Source organism: Drosophila melanogaster, chromosome 3R (assembly GCF_000001215.4).
Source record: "Drosophila melanogaster chromosome 3R".
Taxonomy (NCBI): domain Eukaryota; kingdom Metazoa; phylum Arthropoda; class Insecta; order Diptera; family Drosophilidae; genus Drosophila; species Drosophila melanogaster.
The window spans coordinates 19524065-19540827 of NT_033777.3; the positions used below are offsets into that span (position 1 = coordinate 19524065).

General features: G+C 42.2%; 1 protein-coding gene across 10 annotated transcripts in view; it reads left to right on the forward strand.

Annotated features, from left to right (window-relative positions):
• Dys (Dystrophin) overlaps positions 1-16763 on the forward strand; it is a 136204-nt gene that overhangs the window by 62980 nt on the left and 56461 nt on the right. Inside the window, exon 2 of one of the 10 annotated variants that reach the window (NM_001043260.2) lies at positions 395-3170. The exons of the other annotated variants lie outside the window; for them this stretch is intronic. Within the exon in view, the coding sequence (NP_001036725.1) occupies positions 561-3170 (2610 nt within the window). The 5' untranslated portion in view covers positions 395-560. The remainder of the gene's footprint in view (positions 1-394; positions 3171-16763) is intronic. 10 annotated transcript variants of the gene reach the window in all.

Sequence of the window (16763 nt, forward strand, 5' to 3'; positions counted from 1 at the left end):
TCCTCTGGCATTGGTATTGAACAAATTGCTAGGTTATTATATTCATGTAAAATGTATTACCGGCTCGAGTTCTTGTCGATGCTATTTGCATAATATATTCCCCATTTATTCAATGATATTATTTGTGGGATAACATGTTGAAATGGGAGAATGTTAATATTGTCTATGGAAATGAAATGGGACATCAAATCTCAAATGAAATATTGCTTACACTTTCCACAAGAATAGTTACAAATACCAGATATAATACTATAATATAAATGAACAAGCAAAATGTAACAATAAAACAATAAAAATAGCCACAAAAGCATAATTTACATTCATAAGAGTACGAAAATTAAACAAGCTCTTTTGAATGCAATGTGTTAATAATACATTTTCCGTCCGTGTCCAGTATATTTAAAGTGAATATTCACTAATTGCACCTTGTAGTGCAATTAAATTGAATGTCAAAAAAGCGAATATAAATACAGCCGTCTGAATGATTGATTGATTGATTGACTGATGGTTTGATTGGCTAACGAACAGTTCATAGCCGGGCCAAAAGGAACGAATGCGCCATGACCACGACAATAACGGCCAAGATTGCGCAACGGCAACAGCAACATCAACAGCATCAACAGCAGCAACTGCAGCATCAGCAGCAGCAACAGCAACAGCAGCAGCATCAGCCAACGAGCAGTATGAATGGTTTTCGAATTACCGGCTATCCTGCAGCTGCCACGCCCCCCGCCCGAAGCAACCCCATATACGCGAAGCCCAACGCCCACGAACTGGACCTGCACATCAGCGAATCGCTATTGTATCCAGGTAGCACCACGCAACAGCAACAGGCCCTGCAAAGCTCTCCCGGTCCGCCGCCCCAATTGACCAGCATGTTGCCCAGTTCCGGATTGCCAGGAGCTGCCCAGCCGATCGCACTGAAGGGCAATAATCCCTTCCTCAATAGTCCGTCGCCCACAGAGGCAGCGCCCGGTGTGCCAACAGGCCTATCAAGTGCTCAGCCAGCCACATCTGCAAGTTCTGGCAATTATGAAATGCCCGAGTATGCGGAACCATCGCGATTGCGCGGATTGAAGCAACGTCCTCACAGCATCGCAGTGGGCGGTTCGCCCGCCCAGTCCAGTTTTGTGGACTACAATGCCCAGCAGCAGCAGCGATTATTGCAGCTATCCCGCCAGCAGCAACAGTTGCGTAATGCCGTTACAGCGGCCGCATCAACAGCCAATGGCGGTGACAAGGAGACCCTGTATGCGGCACTATTCCAGCAGTATAGACAAAGTCCCACAAATGGTCAGCCTGCGCCACCGGTACCACTGCACCGCAAACCGGCAGCAGCTCCAGTGGTGCCACGGAGATCGCAGAGCACGCCGCGGCCACCACTGCAGCAGCAACAACAGCAACAGCAGGCTGGCATAAATGGCCAGATCAATGGTAATGGCAACCAGCGACCCAGAAGCTTGGATCGCTTCAATGGGGGTCTGCAAAGCGAAGCACCACCCATACCGCTGAGGCGTTTCCCCAACGGAAATGGTAATAACAACAATGGAACACTAAGCCGCCAAAAGAGTCCCAAGAAAAGCAGCAGTGCGGACAATATGCTAATGAGTCCGGCCGGAAGTCAAGTGAACACCATGCGACACTCCATCAGCTTTCATGGCGGTCAGGAGACGGAGAATGGTAGCAAAGCTGAGCAAACCAGACCCATGAGTTATGCTGCACCTGCTCCGGACCAGGCGTACTTGGAGCACCAGCTGCGGGCCTATTCCGAGCAACTAAGAACCATAACAGAAAGTGTGCGCAAGTACTCGGAACAGGCCAAGTTACTTTCGGAGCTCAAAAGACAACAGCAACTGGCCAAACAAAGTCAGACGAATCTCAACCTGCTAACGCCGACAACCTGCAATAATAGTACGGGCAGCAACGGCAATAACAACTTTCAGCCAAATATGATTTCCCCGGAGATTGTTAGCAAATCACTGGCTTCTCTCTCCACCAGCCAGGCCAATGAGGCCCAAACGCCCTCCAATCAATTGCGACTTTTTCTGGACAACATCAGGAGTAGCATGCGACAGGAGTACCAGCAACATATGCCCGATGATGTCCTGAAACCCACGTCAACCTTGAAAAGGAACGGTACCGATTCGTTGGTAACTTCCAATACAGCTGCCAAACCAGAAGTAGAGGCAACGCCCACGCCCTCGGATCAGCTGAGACAATTCCTCGATGCAATACGCGCCAATAAAATACCTGAGAGTGTGGACAAGCCCAAGATGACAAGCTCGCAGACGCTGGACTCGTTCATCTCGAAACCGCTCCAGATGCCAGATGTTACGTCCGGAACGCCGGGTGGCGGAGTAGTGGGCGGACAGGCGGCGTCAGGAGGAGTAGCGGTCAATGGTCAAACTAATGGCATACCCACACGTCGGAGACCCAAAAGCAGCATAATACCCAGCAGCAGTAATGGCAAACTGGAGCAAAGGGAACACTCTCTGGTCACCTCGGAAAGTTTCCATCAAATCTCCGACAATCTAAGGCTCATGAGCGAGGACTTGCAGGCCCTGAGTCCCAGCAAAGCGATTCCCAGCTCCGCCAGCAGCAATAGCCTCAAGAGTCTAGCTGCCAACGGCGGCAGTTCGCTGACCACGGAACTCCGGGTCATAACCAGCTCGCCATACAGCACCTCCCCCAAACTGCAGCAGATGGTGATGAGCAAGTCGAACAGTTCACTAGGTTCCGTGACCACGCCCTCGAGTGCCACCACCACGCCCTCCACTGCGCCCATGATCACCGACTTCAATGAGATATTGGATAGCTTTCAGGCCATGGCCGACAAGTACAAATCGAAAGGTTCCTACGACTATCTGCGCAAGTGCTCGGAGGCCCTGCGTCAGCATTCGCTGCAACTGAAGTTGCAGCAGCAACACCAGGCGCATCAGCAGCAGCAACTGCCTGCCCATCAGCAGCAGCAGCATCAGCAGCAGCAGCAACAACAGATTCAGAATGGTTTCGCTAGCGATGATAACAGCAGCTCCTGCAGCACAACTCCCGGTAGCATCCGCGAGGCGGTCCAGAACCTGCTCCTGCAGCCGCGAAACGGTTTCCAGATCCTCGACGATCGCATGCGGCTGTTTATCGATATTATTGACAGCCAGGATCGATTGAGTCAGGTGGGTTTGATGGTACTAATTGAATACTATTCTTTTTTAGCATTTCCCATTAGAAATAAAGTCGTTCTTACCAGTTTATGAACAAATTTAAATATGATTAAATGTACTTTAAATGTTTCAGTTGTTTGATTTGCTGGTTCTTAAGCTCAGAATCTCTTCAAACATAGAGCGCATATCACAAATCAAATATAATTATTATAAACCCTATGTCAGCAGCAGGCGTAATTAGTTTTCATACCCCCATTTGCCGTTATGTACGTATGTATTGCTAATTTAAATCCTTATTTCTCTTGCAGGTATGTACACCCTCTTCCGTAAAATTGCAATTTAATGAGTAAGTCAAGCATGCTGGCGAATAAATTTAAGAATGGACCACATCCCCCACCCCGCACAACCATAAAAGCACATGTACATCAGATACGATTTTATTGCCTTACATAATTCATCATCATCGGAGTGACCAGGTCCGGGTCACTGCGCTTATCTCCGGCTGGCCAAAAGTCTTTAGTGCACTCACTGTGTGTGGCTAAAAGCCATCAAATCAGTTAATGACCCAGAAAGTTAAACTTGCAAGAGTGCGGGCGTGGATCAATTTCCATCAATTTTCACCAAATTTGCTCAGAGCCAATTAATTTTAATAAACTACAAAGTCATTTCGCTCAGCAAGTAAACTAATCTCGCCCAGGCCGAAATTGAAATTTTAATCGAGAATTTCTCGGTGGCACATAGAGGCCATATAGCTTGAAACACGCACACCAAAACCATGATGGCGATGCCAAAGTAATCAAGTGAGACGGGCCGGGGAAAACTGGCAAATGTGGATAATCAGAGGGCATATCATCCTGCCGGTTGATATGCTAAATAAATCAAATCCCAAGCGAGGCTGAGGCGAAATTGTCTGTCGTCGTCTTAATAACACCTTTTCGGTCACACCAGGTTCAGGTCCTGGATTTCGTGTCCTTCCGCTCGCATAAAACAATATTGCTAATGACAAATGGAAACTAGTTCTAATTGTGGGCTTTGTCGGGGCACGAAGATCTCGGTCCGGTCTTATCGCTCATTGCCTTTTCTGGGGTTTGGGCCTGATTTAAATGTATGCGGTCTGCGTAGAGGGCTATGAATGTGAAGGGTTCATGTGTGAACGTGTTTGAGTCCTTTGACTCCTTGGGGACGCATGAAGTGGCAAATTCGAGTTTATATATCTGCTCGGATGAGTTTGCCGAACAAAGCTGGAAATGTGCCAAGCACAGTGCGCTTAAGAACTGTGAATTGTGCCTTAAATCAATAATAACTGGAAATTTAACGTAGATTCAATAATATTAGTAAACTACAATGTATTCGAGTACTGACGTTACGATTTTTATTGCAAACATATTTGTATAAGTGATGTTACTTGGTTACTTACTATTTAGTTAGCCTAAAGTTTTTTATTTATTCAACCTGTATTTCAATATTTTCTACATCTCTAAACAAGATTCGCTTACTTCATTTTTGCCAATTTGCGAAAGATATTCCTCCAGCACAACATGAAACGAAGTGGCCAATTAAAAATGAATGCAAATGTTGTGTTCTCTGCCAAATTCCAGAAGGGAATAAATTGCCATTTATTTGAGACAATTTCTGGGGCAAACAGTTTTACCAGCCTGAGGCTGGACTGTTTATTTCATTTAGCCAATTGCCTGAGTATTTGTATTTTTTTCCAACAAAACAACACCAAATGCAAACAATAAAAGTTTAATGCTATCCATGCCGAAAAGTATGCTACTCATAATGCAATTGCAAACAATTACGCTGAACTGAAGTAATTGCATTTCCACTGCACAACCATTCGCAATTTACAATTTGCATTACAAAGTAATTATTTCCGCAACAGTGCGCCCACATTTTTCACCATTTTCGCCAAACACTTTTGCAAAATTTCCACCACGTTGTTTAGCAAATGAAGTGCAAAATCAACGCGACGTCCACAGGAACCACAAGCATTTTGGTTATTCGACTATTGACAGCATGGCCGAATGACATTTATTTTAATTAGCTCCGCAAACAACAAAAGCGGACGGCCAACAGCGCTACGGGTATTATTATAGACCAGAAGGATTGCCGCGCCAGGACCCAGAATTCACTTTTAGCCTCCGAGCAATTAACAAATGCAATTTTGCGGCCTTTAATGTTCATTGTGTGCTTGTGTTTGTGTCTGTTGTGCGCTGCGTGTAAGTGTGAGTGTGTGCGCTGTTTGCGGAGGCGTGAAAACCCAAAAAATAACTTTTTAATTACTATAGCGGACATTGCGGTTAATTACACTGCGCAACATGGTTGGCGATAAGCCAATTTGTATGGATTCAAAATGGAATAGCGTCGATTGAATAAAACAGAAACCAACAGAAAGGGCAACAAAAAGTTGTTGTTTTCAGTTTTAATAATTGTCAGTTACAGTTGGTTAAGTAGATTATAACAATTCCGTATCGTATCGGATCGTTTAAATAACATTTTTTGTTGTTTTTAGCGAGTGAAATCAAAAACATTGCCCATATATATCAAATATTTTTTTATATTTTCCCATTAATGTTTTGATTTACTGCCAATTCAACGTTGATTGACCTGCGGGAAGAGTGCTTTTTTCACTATTTGATTAAAAACCGCAATAGGAACCAGCAAAGTGCGTGCTTAAAATAATTGCAATTGTGCAGTGCTGAAATCCCGGGACTCAGATGACAAAGTGGGTGGTTGGGTTGGGTTGGAGTAATGGTGGAATTGCCATTGTCAACAGCTTTCAATTGGAGGCTCAACGCCGTGGTTGTCGCAGAGCCACGCCCACTGCACGGCGCGACGCCCCCTTGACCATGTCGCTTATTAATTGCGTGTCATAAATCATGATTATGCCACTTGCTGACCAACCGCTGGGCTAGTCGCAGTTATTATTATTAATCTTTGTCGCCCACACAAACAGGCACTTATACACACACCTACGACATTCCCAGGAGAGGGGAGTGGCGATCTAGGGGAAGAGAGAGAGAGAGAGAGGGAAATAGACCGGTGGGAGGGTGAAAGGGAGTTTGAGTAGAGCAAGCCATATGTTGGTTCCATGTAAATGGCGATGTTCATTCCGCCGACCAGCCTATCTTGATTAATTGCAAAAGTTTACCAGGACACAGGTCCTGGACAGGGACACTGGACCACCGACCCATGGACCCATGGAAATATGTCAGCTGCTTCCCTTTTTTGGTTGCCCAACAACAAGAAAAATACAGGCCAACAAAAAGCGGGCAACAAAAGTCCGGTAACAAGCGTCATAACACGCGTATGTTGTCGCGTAAATTGGTTTTAATATTTAAAGCACTTCATTACTTACGGTCGAAAAGGGACGGCCAAATGCAGTCAAAGGAAGAGGGAAAGAGCGAGGCAGAAGGGAGCAAGAGAGACAGTAACAACGTAGAGCCGCCGAAAAGCGGGCGGCTTAATCAAGTGAAATTGAATCAACTTTTTCAGTCTCCGGAGACAACTGCAAATTAAATTTTAAAAATTTCACCAATTTCATCCTAATTGATTTCGAGCAAGGTGACAAAAGTTGAAAATTTCATTGAACGATAAAAATTTAAGTTTAATCTAAAATAAGAACATTTGTTGAAGATATAACATTAAATCAATATAGCTATAAACAATTTGAAATCAGAACTTGTTTTTGGTGGTAGTTTTTCGTTAGTAAAGGTTACAGAATTTTAATGCTTTCATAACAAATTACAATGTAAGCTAAAAATGCGTATTGCTGCCACATTTCCTTCTTCCAAATGGCTTTCAAATATTGTAAGTTCAATGGTTTTACTAAGATTAACTTCATCCTCGATTGAAAGAGAAGAGGAACGATCAGAAGAGCAGGGCAAAGTTTGCCATAGAGTAAACAATTTTATTTTTGTCTACCCCTTTTTTTTAGTACTTTGTTTTCCACAGCGAGGAGATATAAGCCGACAGGAGACGAAACGAGACTGTTTGCATACTTTCAGGCGCCTCTGACAGGGCGTCATATGCAATACACAACTAAGTGCATATGCGTAGCTACCATCTCTTCCATCTTTCTGTCCCTCTCACACTTCGTCCTCTATCTCCATCTCTTTTCTTGTTATGAGAGCTGCAGGCAATCGAAGGCAGATCCTTGTCTTTCCATTTTTTCCCTGCTGATTTTTGACATATTTTCTCTGGCAGCAGCAGCATCGCCGGCAAACAAACTAACAAACTTCGGGGCGTTTTTCAGGTGCAACTGGGTTAACATGGCTGCGATGGAAATTGCTGCAAAGAAATGTGAGCGTCGAAGGGCGTAGTAAGGGCGAGTGCTATGCAAATGGCGTCGGAAAATTGATACAACAAAAGGTAGAGGGGAGGGGTGGCGAAAAAAAAAATCTGAAAAACTGTTCGCAGTAAACGAAATGCATTCGCCGTTTTTGCAATTTGTTCAGACGCCACCAACTCGATTTTTGAGCATATGCAACAGCTCAATTTTGTATTGAATGGCCCAGAACTTGCCTCAAAATCAGCAGATTTTTCCACTTTTTTGCCCGTCATATTGTTTGTTTGAATGGCAGCTTCATTAATGCGAATATTCAGCCGACTGACAATGGAATTCGAGATCAAATTTTGCCCATTTAATACTACTGTATGTTACTTCGTTGGCTCTCCTGTGTGGTTGATGAAATCAAATTGCAAGCAATTACTTTAATGTTACCACTACCACGCCCCCGCCATCGGGCCCGCCCACAATTTTAAAAGTGCAAAAGACCGCAACTCGTTTGCGGTTTTCGCGTATTTTGCGTATTTGAATGGCACCGCCATTAACTGCGGTGAAAGGAGCTCACATATCTTGATATACAAAATAAATGTGCATGTGTGCGGCTGGGGAACGTTGAACGCATCGGTTTTGATTGATTGCAATTGAATTCGAGAAGGGAAAAAACAAGATTCCGTTGGCATTCCTTTTGGGCACACTCGGTCTCTCCTGGATGCCAGGATGTTAATGATATGTGCACGTGTGTCTGGCTCATAATTAAGAGAAATGTTCCCGGAAAATTAATGAAGTCCGAAATGGAAAACTGGTGCTGAGAGCGAAATGTCCGTGGTAAAATGCCTTTAATAATATGTTATATTAATTAATATTGGGGCGCATATTAAAGGGAAGGTAAAAATAAGTTCTGTGTATGTTACAATATTATATCATTTCTAAAAAACTTTTATTTTAAATAACATTATATCCATAATATTATATCCACCAAACTTGCGAATAAGACATTGTGTGACACTTAATTCTGTTACCGCCTTTCATTCATCGTCTCAGAAAAAAACAACAAGCTCCTGTTTTGCATGCAAATACACAACCACCCACCGCCTTTCACATGAGCGAAATAAAACCATATATTTTCCATGACTTGTTTTCGTTGCACATCTTAGCATCGATTACATTTTTGCCAAATTGAATTGTGCATGGCAGTGCTGAACAAAAGGAAAATAACGAAAAGAAAATGGAAAATGGGTGCAAAAAGAAATTGCTTCCTTGCATGTTGTTTTCCAGCCAGTCACATGTGAACAGAAAAGAGGAGGAGGGGCGGTGCGATGTCCTGAAAATTGGGTTGCCTGATGACAAGAGTTGAATTCAATTGAACGAAAAACTTGCAAGAGAAGAGGAAGCACCATTTGCATCGATGTGCAATTTACGGCCTAAATGTCAATTTCACTTAAGGCCAACTTTCACTTGGGGGCTATGACAAGGATTCTATCTTTATCCTATTTTCGATCCGAGGCTTAGGACGCTTTAAGTTGGTGCATTGTTGACACTTTAAGTATTATTAGTAGGCAATGGAAGCAAAGAAAGGAGCAGAGAGCAAGGCAAACAGAAGGAGAGGGAGAAAGAGAGAGAAAGAAAAACTTGACTTTTCCGAGTGCACTGCATCAAAGTCAAAATGGCGGTCGAGTGTGTTTGTGGAGGAAGTGAGACAAATACCGCCATAATTCCTGCCTAAAGTGGCATTAGACATTTAATATAGCTTCAAGAATATTAGTATATTACTTAAGCAATATTTTCGAATGACTACATTTGCTTTTCAAATAACAATACATCATTAAATAACAGTATGTGTTTAAACAATCTTACTTTGTCAATTTAAGCTCCGAGATTTTTCAGCAGCATGTCACGTTCGTTTTACGGAAGCTTGACTGTTAATCATTTTCAGTGCCTACTTTTAGGCTTTGGTCGGGTTGGTAGAAGGTGCAGGCACAAGGATAATTGCAATCCCCGCTAATGCTGGCGAATGTGCTGTGGCTTTGTTTCAACAGCAACAACAATCGTCACTCAATTACTCTCAGAGCTTTGATGCATTTTCCTGGAAGCTAAGCGCTACAGCCCCACCCATCGCCGCCCACTGCCCATTTTCCTTTGTCAATCTGTGTTGACATTTGTCAACGAACTGTTTTCAGCAGACGCGCTTTCGCCTCTGTTTATTTTTTTGTTTCGGATTTATTGTGTTTAATGTGTTGAAAAGTCCCCTTATTTATGGCAACTGGATTTGGGGGCTAGCTGCTCCCAGTTTTCGTCGTTTCAGGGGCGCCAGCTGCGGAATAGTTGTCACATAGTTTCCATGTGTTGTCATTGTCTTTGTGTCGTGCTCGATTGTGTGGAAAATTGAAAAAGAAACAAACAAAAACAGAGCTGTGGCAAAAGGAGAAGGAAAAGCTCGCCAAGTCTTTTGGTATTGGCTATACTGAGTTGTTGTTATGTGGAAAAAAAGAGGCATTCGATTTGCCAAACGGATATTAAAGGTAAACATTGAATTGATAGGGAAAACGGCAAGGTTTGATTAAATGAAATCTCAGTGAATTGGCATACAAAGTATGAGATTCAGATCCCTGGTGCCAAAAAATAGTTATAAAAGGTTTCATTTGCGTATGAATGAAATTATTTTCAGCTCCCTGTCAAGTAACGTCATCCATTTTTCCGTCACCACAAATCTGCATTAAAATCGGTGCTCTTGGTGAGTCTATTTTTGCATTTGATGTATATTTTTCTGATGGATTTCCGCCAACTCGAGTGAAATTTATGACAATTTTTTTTTTTATTATTATTTCGTTCGCTCTTCGGTTGCCAGCAAAATAAAGTTTTATGACACGAAAAATGTTGCAACTAATATTTTAGACGCTGTATTGCTTTCAAGTTTTCTCTTTTATGTTTTGTATGTGGCTGCCGCTGCTGCTTTCCGACAGAAAGCTAATAGTGTTTGGCCATTTTTCAAACTGCTCCTGAGGATGGAGGATAACGGCCAGCACACACACACATACATGCTCAGTAGAGTGGTGCTGTCGTTAACTCAAAGTTTGTTAAAAATTTTTATCAGCATGCCGAGGCAATGACATGGCCACATCACAAGGACGCGCATGAGGGAGCGGGTTTTCGAGATGGGAGTGGGGAGCTTTGAGTGTGGAGGATGTGGACACGGACACGGGCTGCCAGGATGCAGGATGCAGGAGTTTGGGGTTGTGGAGCAGCAGGAGGTGAAACCGCTAGCCACAACATGACGACGACACTGACATGTGACCATACATACTAATAAAGCTTTAGTTGCTTGCTCAGAGCTGTTGAAATTTTTTTAGCATTCTCTATCGTACTAATGAATTTCGTGGGGAATTTCAGTTAAGAAATAGTTTGGTGATTGATGGCTTAAAAGTTTTCGGAATTCTGCAGTGAACTTTAAAGTTCGACTGTATATAATAAAGACAGCTTGCAATTTTGAAAACTTTATCAGGTGCTAACCTCAGGACATCTATATTTTATGGGTGTTTCAATACAACAAGTTTTTAATTAAAGCATTTAAAATTTATTCCATTCCTTAGTGCGATATGCGTTTACTATCTTTTGCATAAATCGAAATTCGTTTTCTTTTAATTTATGCCGTTCGTCTACTACGCTCTTCTTGCAAATTCATAGCGTATCGTGACTTCGTTTATCGTGATCTGCGTAGCTTCATTTTCCCCATTTCCTTTTTGGACATTTTTTCGCAGCAGTTTTTCATCGCCCCGAACAGGAGATGACAAAGTCCGTGCTGGCGAAGATTAGTATTCCAGCTATCCTGGCTTCTTTTCCATACATTTTTTTGGTCAGCGTGGCTGAGGGACGCCTTCTGGTCGATCCCTGTTCGTGTTTCTGCCTTGAGAGCCATTTCCTTGGCTATTTCTGCAGCATTAAAGTTGTGTGCTGTGTGTTGTATGTTGCATTTACGCTTCAGCTCCGCTTGACAGGAAAAGAGACAGCAGCAACGACACAAACTGAGAGAGAGAGAGAGAGAAAGCAGACTTTTAGTGGCACCATTATGAGATGAAGGACCCTTTCAGCTCTCGGAGCAAAGCTCAGTCAGTCAGGCAACCGCTTTATGTGTAGAGTTCATTACTTTTATGTGATTATGTGTCATGTGTGCGCTCAGCATGGTAGTGATGGTGTGCGGGTGTATGTGTGAGTGCGGTACATGTCAGTGTGTCATTGGCATTATTAGTTTTTCCGTAGCACACTTTTCCGACGCCCCTCTTCAGCTGGCTTACATCTGTGACAGTTGTGCGAAAAACTTGTCCCCAAATTAGTTGCAATTATTTATGGCCTTTGCTTTTTGTGGCTTCGTTTTTTGTTCCACCGAACTAGGGTAGCTAATCAGTTGAAAGTTGATGATGGCATGTGGGTCGGGTTGAGTCAACTAATTTGTTTATTTTCTGTAGATCTGTATCACAGACAGAACAGAACACGAGTCCCTAACCCACTTTTGATATATGGCAAACAACCTTTAAAATTGAATGCCAATGTGCTGGTATATGCAGCTTGAAAAAAATGCTACGAAAAATGTTGCACTTGTACGAGACTTTCTGAACATTTGCCAAAAAGTCCGGACTGGTCCCTGTTCACAGGCAGCTGGCCAGTAATGAGTTGCCAGCCAGCTTCCATTCATTATGGCCAGCTAACACATGGTTATATTACACATACGCAGTGTTGTACACCGAGAAACATGAGTTTTTCACAACGTCGAGGGGAGTGGGGTGGGTACTCAAGGCAAGCTGATAGAAAAAAAAAAGAAATTGTAAAAGAGGGAATTTTCATCGTTGTTCCATTGCCAACAACATGCAACATGGGAAATATGAACGAGGAGCGAACAGGTTCCCCCTCGTAATACCCGGATGATTCCTTCTGCCCGACGTACGTAGTTAACTGTCTGCGGATTCTGCTAACAAGACTCGTCAGTGATTTGAGTGCTGCATACGAGTTTGTTATGCGAGTTGGAATTAGCATAGTTAGGATACAACGAGTTCCCTTCTGATTGCCAGCGAACCGCTCCTCGTAATGATGTGCAACATGGTAACATCATGGTGGCAGTATGTCGAAACAAGATGGGAATGCCAACCTTTGGCTGCTGCTGCGATTTCTCTGTGTAGTGTCGGCATCCATTAATATTAATAGCTGTGAAATGGGGTCAAAGAGTCTCTTCCAATTATTCAGTGGCTGAGAGTGGATTGCGGCGGGTGGTTAATTTAAAAATAGCTGAATAGCTGATAATTTTTACTGAATTATTGCATTTGAATTATATTCAGTGCAATTAGTTTTGAAAATTATTAGGATTTAATAAACATGGTTTATACTGCTTTGGGAACTAAAATATTTTCGTTTTACTTGAAGCTTTAGAGTTTTGTTTACAACCTCTCGATTTCCTTTTTTTATCCTTAAAATCTTTTCAATTTTTTGTCGACCTGCTTTCATCAAGGCGATGTTTGCGCGTTAAACCCAAAACTGCACATTTTGTGGCCCACATTTTGTCTACTTGAAATATCCCCTTCACATTTTCCATTTTTTGAAAGCAGTGCTACGGCTTCCATTTTCTTCGGTTTGCCCAAAAATCATTAGCAGGCGACCGAAAATTCAGGTCAGCCGCTTAATGTGCCGCATAAGTACCTATAAGTATGCAATGCACTTTCGCCCAGGTACGCCACACCTATAAAGTCGTACACCTATACAGCATACACCCATACAGCCACAAATTCCACCCACACTGAGGCAATGGCCACGCACAGATTGCGGCAACAAAATCTGTACACTTTGGCTCCATTAAAGCAGCACGCACGAAGAGGCCACGGCTGCCAGCCCGTGAGCATCCAACACAAAAGTGTGATGTCAGTGGCTCACTCATATAACCCACCGCTACCCACCGCCCAGCACCGCCCCCTTGCGGTATTTATTTAGCCTATAAAGCTTCAGTGGGTTACAGCCGTCTCGCACACCATCAAAGCGTTCATCCATAGGAGAGCAACTGGGAAGACTGCGGAAAAAGGACTTTTTGTATACGCGGACTATAGGATACTGATTACTTAATTTTCTCAAACTTGCATGGTTACTCATCCTCACTTACCTTTCTTAAAATGCTGCCAATTAAATAGATTTGAATGATTATTCCCCTTAAGTTATTTTGATTGGTTGATAATTAATGGTTTACTTTAACTCAATAGTTTTTTTTATTTGATTAAGAAAACCTTATACGAAAGTTTTGATATTCGCTTTATTAGTCACTAAACCAAGACTGCCCGTCGCGCTGCACGTACCCTGTATGAAAAGCGGGGGCAAAATGAGTGGAAAGTGGAAAGTCGAGCGGAAAGTGACACACTAAACCAAAAGCAGAGCCTGCCGGCGCGGTTCATATGGCAGTTCAGCTCAGGCGGTTGCCGCTCTGGTTGGACTCTGTTGACCTAAAAATCTCATTTGCCGCATGCCCATTTCTGCCATCACTTTTGTTACCTTACTTTTGTCGCACCTCTTGGCGGTGGGCGGGGTTCTTTGTTTTGGGCTCTCGGTTTCTGAAATTGCGCCCCCAGCTAACGAAAATAATAGGAGCACAACAGCAGAGATTCTTTGATATATTTATATATATAAAAAACGCAAAAGAAAAATATATATTTTTTAGCTGATGAGAAAAATTGCAAAGAGGAAGTGCTGGAAATGAAATTTGAGCCCGCAGCCTGACCTAGACGAAGCCCAAAGACCATATGTTCTGCGCTCTCCATTTCCCCGTTCAGTTAATTTCCTGAACATGACGTGCTTCTTTTCTTTCCTGGCCTTCTCCTTTTTTGTTTTAGTTGTAAGACAAAATTCTCGATTGGTAATCAAAGTCCTTGTCATAAACGAACAACTTCAACAAGCTTCAATATAATAAAAGTAAACTTTTCATGCTCGTTGGGGGTCAGTGCTCTACAGTTTTTCCGGAGGCAAATAGCAACCACAGACTGTTGATAAATATTTAATGGTCATGTTTGCCTAAGCAAGCTACTGTGTAAACTTTGAATAATATTTTGTTTTCTCTTTTTCATTGCAGGTAAGCGTGTTATTTTAATTAAATGTGCGTACAAAGTGCAGTAAGTAAATATATGGAAAAGGCAACTTTCAAATGAAAGCTCGAAAAATATTTTCATTTTTTTTTTTTTAATTTAAATATATAGTATAAGGTGAAAAACAAGTAGTCTTTAAGATGATTAATTAAAGGTTTTAGTATTTCCCCCAAAAGAAGTCAAGGAATATTAAAAGCTATTTTGGCATTTTTACATAGGTTCCTTACCATCGCCGCTTCAATTCACAAGTTGCCATCCACTAATTGAATTTAAATCGAATTTAATGTCGTTTCACAAAAATTGTTGGCCAGTTGGCACTGATTTGGTTCCAATTCCATTGGCTTTTCTGTCCTCTGCCATTTCGGGATGTCAATCTAATAAAGTGCAAGTGAAAGCGGTGGAAATGCTGCTCAGTTCTTTGCTGTCACTTAATAATTCAATCCCAGAATGTAGGCAACGTTTGGTAACCCTCAATGCCAGACAGATTTTATTATTTTTCCTTTTTTCTTCCCTCTCTCTCTCTTTTTAATTTTTTCGTTTTACGTCTTTTGTTGTCGGTGGAAATGTCACATGCAAATCCAAATAAGCGAAGCAGCAAGGAAAAACGATGAAAATTGTGTTAGTCTCGCAACAGAGCTGACAAAATGATAGATGGAAGCCGCGTCAAAATGCCGAAAAAGGAAAAACTGGCAATCGAGGGGCGGAAAAATTAGCGTGCGGCCTTAAAAAAGCTTCAAAAGCAATCAAAATGACAACTTAAGTAGGCTTCCCAACAACACGAAACGAAGGAAAGCCACGAAGGGAAAGTGAAAAGAAAGAACTTAAGTTTAAATAAGAGTAAAAGCGAAAAGAGGAAAACTCTCCTCTTAGGGTTAGATGGGAATCTTGAGAAATGTGGGCTCAATTAGGGCATAATTGTTTGTTTTCTCACTCGGCTGACTGGCTGGCTGGCTGGCTAGCTGCTAATTGAAGCATCAAAAGTTTTTTTATTGGCTCCCGCCAAGTGTGAAAGGGCAATGATGTAATTCAATTCGACTTTGCCTCGTGCCCCAAATGAAAATTGATGTTGGCTAAGCAATTATGAAAATGTTGGCTGCCTAAGGAACAGCTCCGCTGCGTCAAAGTTCTCCCAAATCGTGCGTAAAATTGTTAAACTTTACTGCACAAGCCGAAGAAGACTTGGCGAGGAAAAATGTGTGGTCTCTGAGCCAGAACAGATTTCCATGCGGTTGTCTTTTCGGCCTGGCTGAGAGCATCAGTTTGTGTGGGACCCAAATGCGCATTTAACTTAATCAAGATTTTAATATTTAAAGAATTTTCAGACCGGCAACAAATTTGCTAACACACACACACACCACACATTTGCCATTTTATCTCTTATCACTCTGAAGACCTTTTCCAACTGTTTTGTGCTGGCTGGCGAAAAAGGGTTCTTCGTTCTCTGTTCTTGCTACCGAAAGAGGAAACTATTCTGGCAACGACAAACAACATTATCTCTCTTACATGATGCTTGCCACACTTCAATTGCTTGTAAATGCCACACAATAGATACAGCCCACTCCACCTACACCCCCTCGTCCACCCACTCCACTTGATAAATTCCCGGCCAAGTTGTTGTTGAGCAAAGTTTACTGGTAGTTTTCCCTTTCCGGCTTTTGGCTGTCGACTTGATTTAGTTATATGTGTTGCACATTTATTTATTTCGACAGGTTTTCTTTGCGAAATTCAATACCCAAAATGACAGCTGCTTGTGGCTAAATGTTTTGCAAATCCTATAGAAATTGGCAAAACAAGTTTTGTAAATATTTAAAAAGAGGTCAAGGTAATATCACGAATTTTAATTCTGGGCAGAGAGATCATGGCTGTGATTTAAAATAAGTTATTCCCATCTTACAAGAACATTTTGCTATGGAAGCACATTATGTTTTCTTAATATATACGAGTATATGCCTTAATTCTCTAATTGCAACGTGGAATAATGAAAATTATATGCTTATCTCTGGGCTTACGGGACCGAAACCCAACTGTTAGGAGATACCACAGCTGTAAAACATTTAACCAACTTTCGTAATGGACTGTGGTCCATAAAAACTTTGACTATAAACTATATGGTGCGACTTCTTATAGCCAGCACTCGGCAATAATTCAGTGGTTTCAACTGCTTACGCTTTTCACGACCCTAAATCATATTTAAAGGCGATTAAATAG